The sequence below is a fragment of the Scardinius erythrophthalmus genome, assembly GCF_964197995.2.
Source record: "Scardinius erythrophthalmus genome assembly, chromosome: 15".
NCBI lineage: Eukaryota > Metazoa > Chordata > Actinopteri > Cypriniformes > Leuciscidae > Scardinius > Scardinius erythrophthalmus.
The window spans coordinates 22,529,099-22,542,181 of NC_138235.1; the positions used below are offsets into that span (position 1 = coordinate 22,529,099).

The 13,083-nt window shown below is 37.7% G+C and overlaps 3 protein-coding genes across 4 annotated transcripts; 2 read left to right on the forward strand and 1 right to left on the reverse strand.

Moving 5' to 3' along the window:
* Positions 1-915: 915 nt before the first annotated feature.
* On the reverse strand, positions 916-9,367 carry ebp (EBP cholestenol delta-isomerase). Of its 2 annotated transcripts, XM_081385906.1 has the most exons (6): positions 9,212-9,367; positions 8,907-8,971; positions 3,582-3,888; positions 1,894-1,930; positions 1,670-1,800; positions 916-1,533 (listed from the first exon to the last, which is right to left on the reverse strand). In XM_081385906.1, the coding sequence occupies exons 2-6, from the start codon at positions 8,931-8,933 to the stop codon at positions 1,310-1,312; spliced, it is 726 nt and encodes a 241-aa protein (XP_081242032.1). In that variant the 5' UTR covers positions 8,934-8,971; positions 9,212-9,367; the 3' UTR covers positions 916-1,309. The 2 variants fall into 2 exon arrangements, with proteins under 2 accessions (XP_081242032.1, XP_081242033.1); XM_081385907.1 differs by lacking the exons at positions 8,907-8,971; positions 9,212-9,367 and adding an exon at positions 4,049-4,241.
* vma22 (vacuolar ATPase assembly factor VMA22) lies at positions 5,335-8,997 on the forward strand. Its single transcript, XM_081385908.1, has 5 exons — positions 5,335-5,622; positions 5,752-5,855; positions 5,949-6,052; positions 7,826-7,993; positions 8,228-8,997. The coding sequence occupies exons 1-5, from the start codon at positions 5,506-5,508 to the stop codon at positions 8,356-8,358; spliced, it is 624 nt and encodes a 207-aa protein (XP_081242034.1). The 5' UTR covers positions 5,335-5,505; the 3' UTR covers positions 8,359-8,997.
* Positions 9,097-13,083, forward strand: LOC308702804 (zinc finger BED domain-containing protein 4). Its single transcript, XM_081385905.1, has 2 exons — positions 9,097-9,835; positions 10,230-13,083. The coding sequence occupies exons 1-2, from the start codon at positions 9,686-9,688 to the stop codon at positions 11,970-11,972; spliced, it is 1,893 nt and encodes a 630-aa protein (XP_081242031.1). The 5' UTR covers positions 9,097-9,685; the 3' UTR covers positions 11,973-13,083.

The window sequence follows — 13,083 nt, forward strand, 5'->3', positions numbered from 1 at the left end:
GACCACCAGTAGATTTCTTTGCTTGTTGTCGCGAGACCGTTTTGAATGGGTCGCGGAGTGTGCAATCAAAGAAACAACAACATTTTTTTTTCTGAATCAAGATTTTTATTTTGAATTACTTGAGTGAAAGCTTTTGATTTTTATGTCAGTCTCCATTTAAGTAAAGAATGCTTGAGGAAAACTCGTTGTCCTGATTCAGTATCTGCGGTCAGAATGAGATTATATGTCAGTGTCATTATTCTAACGTTATTTTCGTAACTTGATGTTACGGAAAAAAAAAAAAAGTCTCTCACTTCAGAAAAACGAACTTTCCTGTCCTGCCAGCAGTTATACTCCTGTGCTCGCGCAAATGCGGAGGAGCGTGCTGTATATTACTTTAATAGCTATGTTTAATTAACAGTTCATGTTATGTTAGTATTGTGTATTTACCATGGTAACTGCCTGGTGTTTTCATAACCCCATAATACCACTTATTTTTCACTTTGTGTTATTTTGTATATTTTTAAATGACTGTGGTGTCTTTATCTTGAAGATCAAGTCCTCCTAAAGGAGTAGGACATGTGAATTAGATACCATACATGATTTCATTACTAAAATTGTCTTTTGGGAATGAGAATGAATGGTGTGTTTCTGAATAGTATTAAAAATGACTATTAGTAACTGTCAAAAAATTATGGCTTCAGTCCATTAGGGGTCTTCACAGCCGAAATAGCTCAGTTGGGAGAGCGTTAGACTGAAGATCTAAAGGTCCCTGGTTCGATCCCGGGTTTCGGCATTTTGATATTTCATCATTATTCTACAAACTCTTATGATGTGTTTTATATATTTATGTATATATATATATATATATATATATATATATATATATATACTGTATATATATATATATATCCACAAAGCCAACACAAGGCAATTGTGTATTAATTGATGGATATTTAATAAAATCAAATATATTTCATAGTCAAAGAAGATTAAATTGTTCATTGTAGAATGATAAAAAGCTGTACCCCTTATTTTAGGCACCCGCTTACTAATTTGCAACAGAACATAAAGGCACCCAAGCGAGATAAATATGACGCAACCCTGGTGGAACAGAATTATGAGCATTTAATCAACATCATATTTTCATTAATGTAATGAATATGACACATTACACTTCAAGCTTTTTCAATTTTCTTCTATGAGTGAATCGCTGTAATATTATAAAATTACATAATTAAAATATATCTCAACATATTGTAGATGTTATCAAGAACTGTACAGAATTTCAGTTCTTTTCTTTTCCATGTTCCTTCTATTTTCTACTGGTCTAGCTTCTTTTAGACTTCCCTTTTTGTGCTGCTTTATCAAACATGGATTGACAGGTAGATAGCTGACACCACGAGTCTGCTATAAGAATGAGAGGTATGACAATCCACAAAATATTCATAAACACAAAGTAGAACCAGAAATAGATGGGGTGACCATATTCACTGTGAATATATCCATCTCTGTGTTCAGTGAAGAAGTAGAGGACTGCACCATACAGCTGACCTGCAAGTAATGTTGAATGTTAGACTGAATTGTTCCCTCTAACACACATTGTTTCTCAAGTTGACAAGATGTGGAATAAATAACTATATCATAAATATTTAAAATTCCTTATGCAGTAGGAGGACACATGTCTTACCTAGAGATACGATGAGCTGCAGGACAAATCTATAAGAATGGTTATTAAGGAAGGCCAGAACAATCCATATGCTGAAAGGACCCCACAGGCACGCGGTCACTGTCTCCATACTAACGGTGAAATTATCCGCTCTGAAAAGAAGATCCCATAAAAGAAGTTTAGGTATAATGCAATCTATAGACTCATTTTTAATACATAAACATACAAACATGTGTATAACTTACATTGCATATCTGCTGTCTCCTTTGGAATATTCTTTCCCTATATAGGGTGAAAAAGCATTTTCAGTATTCAAACGTATAAATAATGTGAGTGGGAGACTGCAAACTAGATGCAATATATGCAGCGTCTGTGGTAAATTTGATGTGGAATTACTTTTTGTTAATTTACAATAAAACTATCAAATTTTATGTACAAAATACAACATATTTTTATAATTATAAATTCTATAATTACGAAAGAATACATAACGATTCAGTTTGCCACAGAATAAAAAAAAAAGTAATTGCGACTTTTTATCTCGCAATAAAAGTCAGAATTGCGAGATATAAAGCCAGAATTGCGTGATATTAACTCTGACTTTTCTTGCAATTGCAAGTTTACGTATAATTCACAATTATGAGAAAAGAAGTCAGAAATTATAAACCAGAAGTTTATATCTCGCAACTGTGAGAAAAAAAGTTGCAATTACCTTTTTTATTTTTTATTCAGTGGCGGAAACAAGCTTTATACCATCTTGCTCCGACCAACACCTAACGTCGTAATTACGTCACCTTTACGTGCTATTGTAAAAATTAGTTTTCTAGAAGGAAATCCTAGTTTTCTTGTAAATCAAGTTGTATTTACTACTGGGAATCTCTGAGACCAATTTGATACCCAAGTTCCCAAGTTAGATGAATTTAAACATGGGGGAGGGGAGAAAGATTGATGGTGTGACTGCTATTCTTTAGCTACATTAACTTGTATTGACGTTAAAATAGTGCATATATGCACTATATATATATATATATATATATAATCATTTGAAGCATATTGTATGTTTTCTACACAGCGAAAATAGCCTGTATTTAAAGTCCCCATGAAATCAAAATTGACCCTATTTACTTTGTTAGCGCATATTACTAGTCTTGTGGTGAACAATTAATCCGTGCAAGAAAATATTTAAAAAAAAATTGTTTTACCATGGTTATCTTTAATCAAAATCTGAAAATGCCCCTCCCCTCTGCATTGGAGGACCTTCTCTGATGACGTAGGTTTGAGGAATTGGTTTGGGCAACGCTTAACCACTCCCCTCAAACCGTTAGTCTGCTATGAGCAGAGATGGAGAGGAGGAGCGCTTGAGTAAAACCCTGCCCTCTGTTCAATATTCCTTTTCACTGGGAAATACGTCATAACACTGGAGAAAAGTCATTTGCAACTTCCGGTTCACGGGGACTTTAACCTAAATTCCAAAAATGTAGTCAAGCTATGTAGAAAGCGCAGTGAATGTTTCTACCACTGTCAACGAATGGGACACTACATTTTATTAAGAATTAAATATCTTCAAAAAATGTTGGCTTTAATAAGATTTCCCCAAGAAACAGACAAGAATAAACCCGGTGTCCTCCATGATTCCTAATCTTTCCGACATCAGGGCACTTGAACATGACAAGCTTGTAATCATTGACTTAAGTGGGAAGTAGGACATTTCCGATAGCATGTAAAGACAGCATTAGGACTTCACAACTCGTAAATACGAACTTCCCAGGAGGGGACTTGAACTCAGCTTATGTTCACAATTCTTGGACTGTGCATGGAGAATTAGGTATTTGTAATGATAATGTTCACGAGACATTGAGGAAAAAGTTTCAAAGTATTATCTCAAAACATACTAATGATATATTAAGTGAAATAGACTTTGAACCTCACTCACACAGTTGAGAAAGGAAACTCTGGTCTTCAGGAATGATAGTGTAGTATAAAGAGAACCATCCCTCGATGACCCCGTGGATGAAGCCACACACAGTGAACCAGCACAGAGCTAACCTTCTCCCTCCGCTAAGCCTGCTCCCAGCCACCTTACGCCCAGTCAATGACCAGGTGGCAAGCAGCAGTATCCCAGACACGGAGAACAGGAATATGAGAATCTCTGACATTGAACGGTCATTAGCCACATAGTTGGGAATAGACAGGTTGCGTGGCCAATAGGGATGATTTTGAGTTTCTGCTTCCTTCAACATCTGGAAAGGTGGATGAAAGGGAAAAAAAACCTTTATGAGACAAAATTTATAAATAGTAGCATCATAAAAACTAACTCCTAATCTCGAAGGTACATGTTTGCACCAGATAACGTGGCAGTAACATAATACAATCGATTTGGCTTGATACGTCTTTACTTACTTTGTGATGAGTTGTGGAATATCCTAGAAATGTGATTATTTCCCGCGTTTGAAAATTTGCTCTCTATGTTGCATATAAGTGTCCTCTTGGAGCTGGAGAACGCGGAAATGAACCGTATTAATATCTGCTCTAAGGAACTACATAATCAAATTGCAGAAACATCGCGCCACCGAGTCACATCCTACTGTAAGCCTACGTGATTTTCGCCACCCAATCAGCATTAGCCTCTGTGGGAGGAACAACCCCTCGTGATATTTACAAGGCTTGCAGTTGGACGATCTCCTCGGAACATGCATGTCGTCACATCTGACTGCGAATAGTGTATGCTCGCGAAATGCACATTTTGTGAATGAATACGTTTTGTTTTTATGATTTTTAGGTAAAATGAGACATGATAAAGTGAAGCTTACAATAGAAGGAAAAAAATTCACACTCCTAAGCCGTGATAGGGACTCTTCCCTGCCGTGACCCGGATTCGAACCGGGGTTGCTGCGGCCACAACGCAGAGTACTAACCACTATACGATCACGGCGAGCTACCGGAGGTGGTGATTGTGTGTGGAGGAATTGGGCTTCAATACTTATGCACTATTCTGTATATTCAGTTTTCTATGTCAGTGGTTTCAAATTTTTATTTTGGTGATACATGAGAACACTACCTTTTTTGCCAACTATTATTTTAAGTACTAACTCAACGATTTACCATCATACAACAACGCAGCATGTTTGCATCTTTAGAGTGGCTAGTGAAAATAATGTGAACGTCTGCCATTGAGCTTTAAGTTTAATCATTGGCTTTTGCAACGCAGGATACGATATTGAAAGAATGAAAACGAATGTCGGTCACTATGACAAATACACATTTTATTTAGAAGCTTGTGTATATACATGTTGCTTTAAATGGCCTGTTCTCAACGATGTGTATAACTCCCATATGGTCTAGCGGTTAGGATTCCTGGTTTTCACCCAGGCGGCCCGGGTTCGACTCCCGGTATGGGAAGTGATATTTTTTTTTTTTGCCGTGAATATTGTATGCACGATTACAAAAAAACAAAACAAAAACAACAATAAAAAACAAAACTAACGAGATATTATTTTCAAACGAGATATTCAGCTAATTAAGATTACACACAAAACACACTGGGTGAATATTAATTACAACTCAATCGTTTGGGTAATATTTTGTGTAAATTATATACGTGCTTGAATAATGATTTTATCAGAAAGCACAAACAAATAATACAAATTCTGTAAAGTATAATGGTTTTCACCATGGTATTCACAGAAAGCATACTAACCTACGCATTCTCAACGTAACAAATCGAACTGATGTCATGTGACTTCTTGTCACATGACCGGTAAAGGTTCTAAACATCTCTCTGATAGCGTTCAACCGGAATAGCTACATCTCTGATTCTTTAAGTCGTTTGTTTTCTACTGTCTGTCTAGTCGAATAAAATGACAGAAATGCGTGCTGATCAACATCTTCGTTTGGACGAGCAGTTGCTGCTTTTCATGGACCAGCTCGAGGCTCTTGAGGAGAAGCGACATAAACTCAATTCCCTTATAGAAGAGGTGAAACGTGCAATTACACTTGATTACAAATTTAATGGATGGAATCAAACCTTTTTAGTTGCGTGTTGTACACGAAACATTTTCATTTGTATTTATTCTGAATATAATTCCCTTAATTTTGTTACACAGGGATGGTTTTCTATTGCCAAGACACGTTATTCAATGGGAAATAAGCAAGTATCCGCTCTGCAATACGCTAGTGAGATGGAGCCGCTTGTTCACGTTGAAGCCAGGTCCGTATGTCATCATATCATATGCATTTAAATATTCGCTTGTGCATAAGTCTTAATTATTTATATAGATCCATGTGCTTGCCTTAATAACAGCTTGTTGGAAGGTGGAACAGCTGAGTTCAAATGTGAGAGAAGAACAAAAAAAACAGAAGAACCGAAAGATGACACAGTAGAAGACATTGGTGCGAAAGAGACGGGTAGGCATGACTTGCTGACTTTAATTAAAGGGTTAGCTCACCCAAAAATGAAAATTCTGTAATTAATTACTCACCCTCATGTTGTTCCCCATAACACTTTTGTTCATCTTTGAAACACAACGAAGATATTTTTTCATGAAATCTGATTAATTTCTGTTCCTCCATAGACCGCGACGCAACTGACACTTTGATGCTTCAAAAATCTCATAAAAAGATTGTTAAACTAATCCATATGAATTGAGTGGTTTAAAATTTTCTGAAGAGACATGATCACTTTATACGCTAAACAGATTGAATTTAGGCTTTTATTCACATATAGCTAAACATTCATCAACTCACACGTCAGTTGTGGAAACGGAAGCTCAAGCATTGCTTAAAGGGTTAGTTCACCCAAAAATGAAAATTCTGTCAGTAATTACTCACCCCTCATGTTGTTCCAACCCTGTAAGACTTTCGTTCATCTTCGGAAAACAAATTAAGATATTTTTGATTAAATCTGAGAGCTGGCTCACTCCTCCATAGGCTTCTCTGTAATTGAAACTTGCCGGCCCAGAAAGTTAGTAAAGACAATGTTTAAAATAGTCCAAGTGACTACAGTGGCTCAACCTTAAGCTTATCAAGCGATGAGAATACTTTCTGTGTGCAAAAAAAAACTAAAATAACAACTTTATTCAACTATTCATTTTCTTCTGTGTGAGCCTCTGAGTGAGTTCACGTAGTGTAACAGCGCAGCGCTTCTGGGTTGTATGTCAGAACGTAGGCTCACTATTGGCCAGCATCACACACATGACCAGCGTCGGCCAATAGTGAGCCTACGTTCTGAAGTACAATCCAGAAGTGCTGCGATGTTACACTACGTGAACTCACTCAGAGACTCACATTGTCTTTACTAACTTTCTGAGCCGACAAGTTTCAATTACAGAGAAGCCTATGGAGGAGTGAGACAGCTCTCAGATTTAATCAAAAATATCTTAATTTGTGTTTCGAAAGTTAAACGAAAGTCTTACGGGGTTGGAACAACATGAGGGTGAGTAATTACTGACAGAATATTCATTTTTGGGTGAACTAACCCTTTAACGTGCTAGAACCACTGAGGTTCATTCTCGTGTTACGCAGCACGTTTGAGCTTCAACAAGAACCACTGAGGTTCATTCTCGTGTTATGCAGCATGTTTGAGCTTCTGTAAGAACCAACAAGGTTCATTCTCGTGTGTTACACAACAGTTTGAGCTTCCTCAAGAACAAATGAGGTTCATTCTTGTGTGTCACGCAGAGGTTTGTTCTCGTGGCGGCAAGCAGGTTCGGTTGAGCTTCTGTTTACGTTCGCTGATCAATGTTTATATGCGAAAAAAAGCCTAAATTCAATCTGTTCATCATAGAAAATGATTGTGTCTCTTCAGGAAAATTTGGACTAAACCACTCAATTCATATGGATTAGTTTTACGACCTTTTTCTGAGCTTTTTTAAGTGTCAAAGTGGTAGTTGCCTAGCTGTTAATGGAGGGACAGACTTCGCTCAGATTTCATTAAAAAATATCTCCATTTGTGTTTCGAAGATGAACGAAAGTCTTGCGGGTTTGGAACAACATGAGGGTGAGTAATTACTGACAGAATTTTTATGTTTGGTTGAACTATCCCTTAAACATATTAATTTTTTATTTATTTAGAGTCTTTCCACAGATTTTTTTTACCATACCATTTATATGATACATTTAGGGACCTACAACTGTAATGAGGAATTGTACGATTTGTGACAAAATCATTGAATATTTCAGGTCTTAGGAGGCGAATAAATACCAAACAAAAGGGGGTTAAAGAGGAGGAAGACCCTCAAGTAAAAACAACGGCAGAATCATTCACACCAGAGCACAGAGAACCTTTGAAATGGTTTGGGATCCTTGTACCACAAAGTCTGAAACAAGCTCAGTCTGCTTTTAAAGAGGGTGAGCTCTTTTGTGATGTCTTCTATAACTATGGCTTGCTTATGCTATATTGGATTTGATCCCTGTGCATTATATTAAAATATTGTGCTTTGCTGCACATTTGCTGTGTGGCTTAAATTTGAAGTATTATTTCAGCACAATTTTGTTGTTTTTAGGGAAATGTTAATTCTTGTATTTTGGGTTTATTTAACTGTTAACACTTTATGTAACTAAAGCACATTTTCTTTCCCCCAGTCATCACTCTCTCAGCTGAGATTGCATCCCTACAAAGTGAAATACTTGCTACAAGGAAAGAGATGCAGGCCCAGGGGAAGGAGAAACAAGAGAAGACAGAGAAGACTCAACCAGAAATAAAAGAGGAATAACAGTGACCTTAATTATGTTCATCTATAATCTTTATTTATTGATTTTTGTATTAACCATATATAGACCCTTAGTTCTTAGAACAATTTGCTATGTTGAATGTTGAAATCACTCTTATTGTATAAAATAGTTTACCTAATAAAAATGTTTGATGAACCATGTTAGCTTTTGAGCAGTAATGCATTTGAAACCAGAAAAATTATAAATGTATATATTTACTGCAGATTTGATTTTGTTCTCAGTTTTTAGAACCTGCTCTGCTCGAACATTTCATCCAAAATGCAATAACTATAACAACTGCCTTTATTGTATGCTGTTATCAGATAATTTCAGTTATTTTAGTCTACATCTACATCAGTAAATAAATTTGTTCTAGCAGTTTCTATGTGGCTGAATCATACCTGTCAGATAATTAAATTTCATAGTAAATGTCCTCTGTTTCCTTTTAAAGTTGGGAAACAGTTGTAAAAGGTGGCAAATCCATTAGAGTTTCATTATGTTTCTATTAGAGAACGTTTTCTGTGTCATGCAAGCCATAAACTGCGCTTACCTGAAAGGAATCCAAGCAGCAAACCATTTAGTAATCATGTTAAGTGTAATTCCTCTACCCAGCACCTACAAAGAAACATTTTCTTGTCATCAAAAATTCCTGCTGAAACCTAAAAACAATAACAACATAAGACGTTGTGAACGTGCACGAGCAGAAGTATCAGGCGCGTCCTCGCCTTCGTGCCTGTTTTAGCTACAGTAAGATTATACAGTAGGCTATTAAATCACTGCATTCAATTGGCGTAACGTTATGTTCAAAACGAAAAATATAAGAAATGCCGTCCTTTATTGTGGTTACTTCATTACCCTTTTATCAAGTTGTGGGTGCCTGTTCACGAATAGAATCAAAACAGACAAATAGAGGCGGAATGATAAATAAATAAATAAATTGTCCATTCGCCGTCTACTTCCTGGTGTTCATCTCAAAAGAGCTGCTAGCGGATAGCGATGTTTACGGTCGGAACGGACACTGGGCAAAATACATAATTTGATTTTGCTCTCTCCCGCAGATCTGAGGGACGTGTAATGTTTTTATTGAGACGTGTATCCGAGAAGACATTTTCACAACGATAGGACGATGCGATCAGTGTCAGATCAGGTGAACACGGCGCTATCTTGGTCAGATTACTATGCTTTTATCTCAATGCTGAGACGAGGCTATTGAATCCCAAAGCTAGACTGATATTTCGGAAAACAAAAGTGCATATTAAATTGTTTTCATTTTTATTCGGTGTTATTCTTACGGTATTGTTCACATCGTGGAAGATAACAAGATCACTGATGGCGTCAAAATCTAGGGTCTCCATTCTGGATTATTTCAATATCGTCTGTGAGGGAGAAAATGGCAAAATTGAATCTAACTGCAAGGCTTGCGGCACAAGGATTCAGGCTAAACGGACAGTTACTTCTAACTTTGTTACACATTTAAAGGTAAGGGTTAATTTTGGTATGTAACAGTGTTTTGTATCTAATAACGAGACAAATGAGGAGATATTTACCCATCTATGCATGACCACATTTAATACACTATTCAGAGTCCCCACAGTCATGGAAATTTAAAGATTAATAAAAAAAAAAAAAAAAGAAGAAACTTCCTGGTAAAAAGTCATAAATAAGTAAATAAATATAATTAATAGCATACAGTATTTTGATAAAATGTGCTTTGTGCAATTTGAAAAAGAAAAAAGGATTCTTAAAAGTCCCCCAGAAAGTGTGGGAACCCTTAATATATGTGTGTGTGTTTACATATTTTATGTGTTTACAATGTTTTATATATTGGGTTCTACATGTATTTTACCTGTATATAATCATGTCACATCCACAGCGCAAACATCAGGCCATGTACGATGAGTTTGTGAGGAAGAAAGATGTGAAAAGAGAGGCAATGCAGAATTGTACTGGCCCGCCAAGTGGTCGAGTGATCTCTCAAAGCAGTCCTGGGATGAACAAGTTTGACTACAGTGATCCTCGGCAATCCCTCATCTCGGAAGCCATCGCCAAGATGATCATCCGAGACCTGCAGCCGACACAGATAGTTGAATATGAGGGCTTCCGTGAGCTTCTTCAGCTCCTGGAGCCCCGATACATACCGGTACCATGCCATTACATACAGCAGCAGCTCCTGCCAGCCTATGTCTCCCAAGTGCAACTAGCAGCCAAACAGGCTCTAAAAGGAGCAGAGTCCTGCAGCGTGACCCTTGACCTGTGGAGAAGCAGCTTTGTGGGTGCTGGGTATCTTGGAGTGACTTGCCACTTCATAAACGCTGACTGGCACATTAGATCCGCTCTTTTTGCTTGCTTACCACTAACAGACCACAGCAACACTCAGCAAATGCTCAGCGAATTTGATGAGATCTCTGAATCCTATGGTGTGTCTGGAAAAGTGTTCAGAGTCGTCGCTGACCTTTCGCCTTGTGAAAACAGATCTCCTTTTCGTCTTCCTGGGTTCAATCTCATTGGAAACGGTGAAGAAGATGAGGAAGGGGAGGAAGATTGTAGCGATGAAAAGCCTGGAGCAGGAGAAGCCATCAGTAACAACGAGAACTGCAAGTCTTTAGATCATTGTCTTGGTCGAAGTAGGATAGACTGTTTTGCTCGATTACTAGCTCAGTGTGTTAAAGAAGGAGTTTGCGCTTCCCCTCAGATATCACTTCCTCTAAGCAAAGCAGCCCACCTCTATAACTACGTAATTGCTACAGTGGCTCCTGAAAAACTTGTCCAAGTGTTTGGCTCCAATACCTCAACAAATTGGCAAAGACCCTCATCCATGGACAAGTGGAACGATCAGTTAAAGATATTGCGCCAAATGGTGGAGTCAATGGATTTTCTTGAAGACATTGTGGATAGAAATGACCTAGTTCTCGGTAACTTAGAAAAAGCGGTGCTGCGGGAGCTGGTTGAAGTGTTGGAGCCTTTCGAAGAAGCCTCAGACATGGTACAAGGAGACAAGCACGTGTCCATCAGCCTAGGCCTGCCCTGTGTTTTGGGTCTGCGCAAGCACCTGGCTGAGGTCGTAACTCACCAGTGCTCTGCGATCGTGATGGGATTGTCTCAAGCTCTGGACCGCAGACTGGCAGGCATTCTTGAGGACCCTCTTTACGTAACCGCCACCACCCTGGACCCACAGTTCAAGTTGTCCTGGAGCAGTGACAGCGACTGGCACAAACAGGTGCTGCTGGAAGAAGTTGGAAAGCATACTCCTTTGAGTCCACTAGAACATCACTCAGAGGCCCAGCCGTCACCGTCCAAACGCTGTAAGCTGTTCTCTTTCATTAAGCAGCGGCCAACCGCCCAAGCCAAGACAGTGGAGCAGGAGCTGTCCACATATCTCCATGAAGAACCCACAGATGAGGATCCACTACAATACTGGAAGCGCAAGTCCATCGATTTCCCATTGCTCTCACAAGTAGCCAAGAAAGTTTTTACCGTGCCAGCAACAACCACATCAGTGGACCAGATATTTAACCTGGTTAGCAAGACTCTCAGACCAGAACAAAGCAGATTTCTGCCCAAAAACTTGGACACTCTTATTTACTTGAAGGCTAACTATAGGATACTTTGGTCCTAACTGCAAAGAGAGCTTTACAGAATTTTCTTTTTACTGATATCAAACCAAACACCTCAAAAATGCAAAACAGGGATTGTGCCTGATATGTATCTCACTATAAATACTGTAGAATTACCCAAAGGGAAGCAACATACTTTTGTCAGCAAATAATTCCTTTTTTTTAAATCATGTTCAAAAGGCTACACTTAAATTATATAAAATTAACTTATTATGGGTAAAAATGTATAATAATTTTCAAACGTTCATATATATGTAATGAAAGTTATTATATAGTGTTAACCTATTATATCTTTAATCCTAATCAGATGCTCGTTGCCTTTTTTGCAGACTGCAGATTGCAGTTCTGTGTACTAACTTTCACTCCCCCAAAATGCAACAGGATCAGATAAGTACAGTGCACACCTGATTCATTGTCAAATATTTATATAATAATTCTCCTTCCATCAGCATGTTATAGAACCCCAGAAAACAATTCTTGCAGCCAATTGCTTTCTCAGAACACCTGTAAGAAAAAGTGTTACATTTCCAGCAAAACATTATTAAGCCTTTTATGTATATTAGTTAGCTTTATATTTATTTAAGGAAAGAATTGGTCAAACAGAGTATAGTATATCTGACAAGCTTTTTGTGGGGGTTCTTTGTGTACAAAACCTACCCTCTAGAAAGCTGCAGGCAGGTTCAGTAATTGAAAATAATTACATTTCAGGAATATGGGAAATTGGAGAACACTGATGGTGGACTGTAGTCTCTCCTATCTTACAGAGCTGAATGGAGAAAAATCAAGCCTGTGGGATATCATGAAGAGTTGGTGTGTGTTATAGACATTTTGTGTGAAAAAGACTTTTCCATTTCAGTAAAAAGTGGTTTATCAAACCTGACTTCTTGTCCTGTCATAACTGTGAAATACTTTGCCATGCAATAATATGCCAAAGGTCAAGCAATTTCACTGTCTTCGTAGCACAATCACATATGTCAGTGTGTGTGCATTAACAGTAATAAGTACAGCACACTTATGCTAGGTTCTGTATCTTAACAGTGGAGTTTATGTGTGCTTGTATTCTGATCATGTGGAGGAGAAAATAAGAGACATTCAATCAATAAACTCAATTTC

Bases quoted from the DNA above. Each gene is read 5' to 3' on its own strand.
- vma22 (XM_081385908.1), top strand. From the start codon at position 5,506: ATGACAGAAATGCGTGCTGATCAACATCTTCGTTTGGACGAGCAGTTG. The intron at 5,856-5,948 runs GTCCGTATGTCA...CCTTAATAACAG, and splicing joins CTTGTTCACGTTGAAGCCAG to CTTGTTGGAAGGTGGAACAG. The intron at 6,053-7,825 runs GTAGGCATGACT...TGAATATTTCAG, and splicing joins CATTGGTGCGAAAGAGACGG to GTCTTAGGAGGCGAATAAAT.
- ebp (XM_081385906.1), bottom strand. From the start codon at position 8,933: ATGGTTTGCTGCTTGGATTCCTTTCAG. The intron at 1,931-3,581 runs GTGAGTGAGGTT...CACCCTATATAG, and splicing joins GAGTTTCCTTTCTCAACTGT to GGAAAGAATATTCCAAAGGA. The intron at 1,534-1,669 runs GTAAGACATGTG...CATTACTTGCAG, and splicing joins GCAGCTCATCGTATCTCTAG to GTCAGCTGTATGGTGCAGTC.
- LOC308702804 (XM_081385905.1), top strand. From the start codon at position 9,686: ATGGCGTCAAAATCTAGGGTCTCCATTCTGGATTATTTCAATATCGTC. The intron at 9,836-10,229 runs GTAAGGGTTAAT...TCACATCCACAG, and splicing joins ACTTTGTTACACATTTAAAG to CGCAAACATCAGGCCATGTA.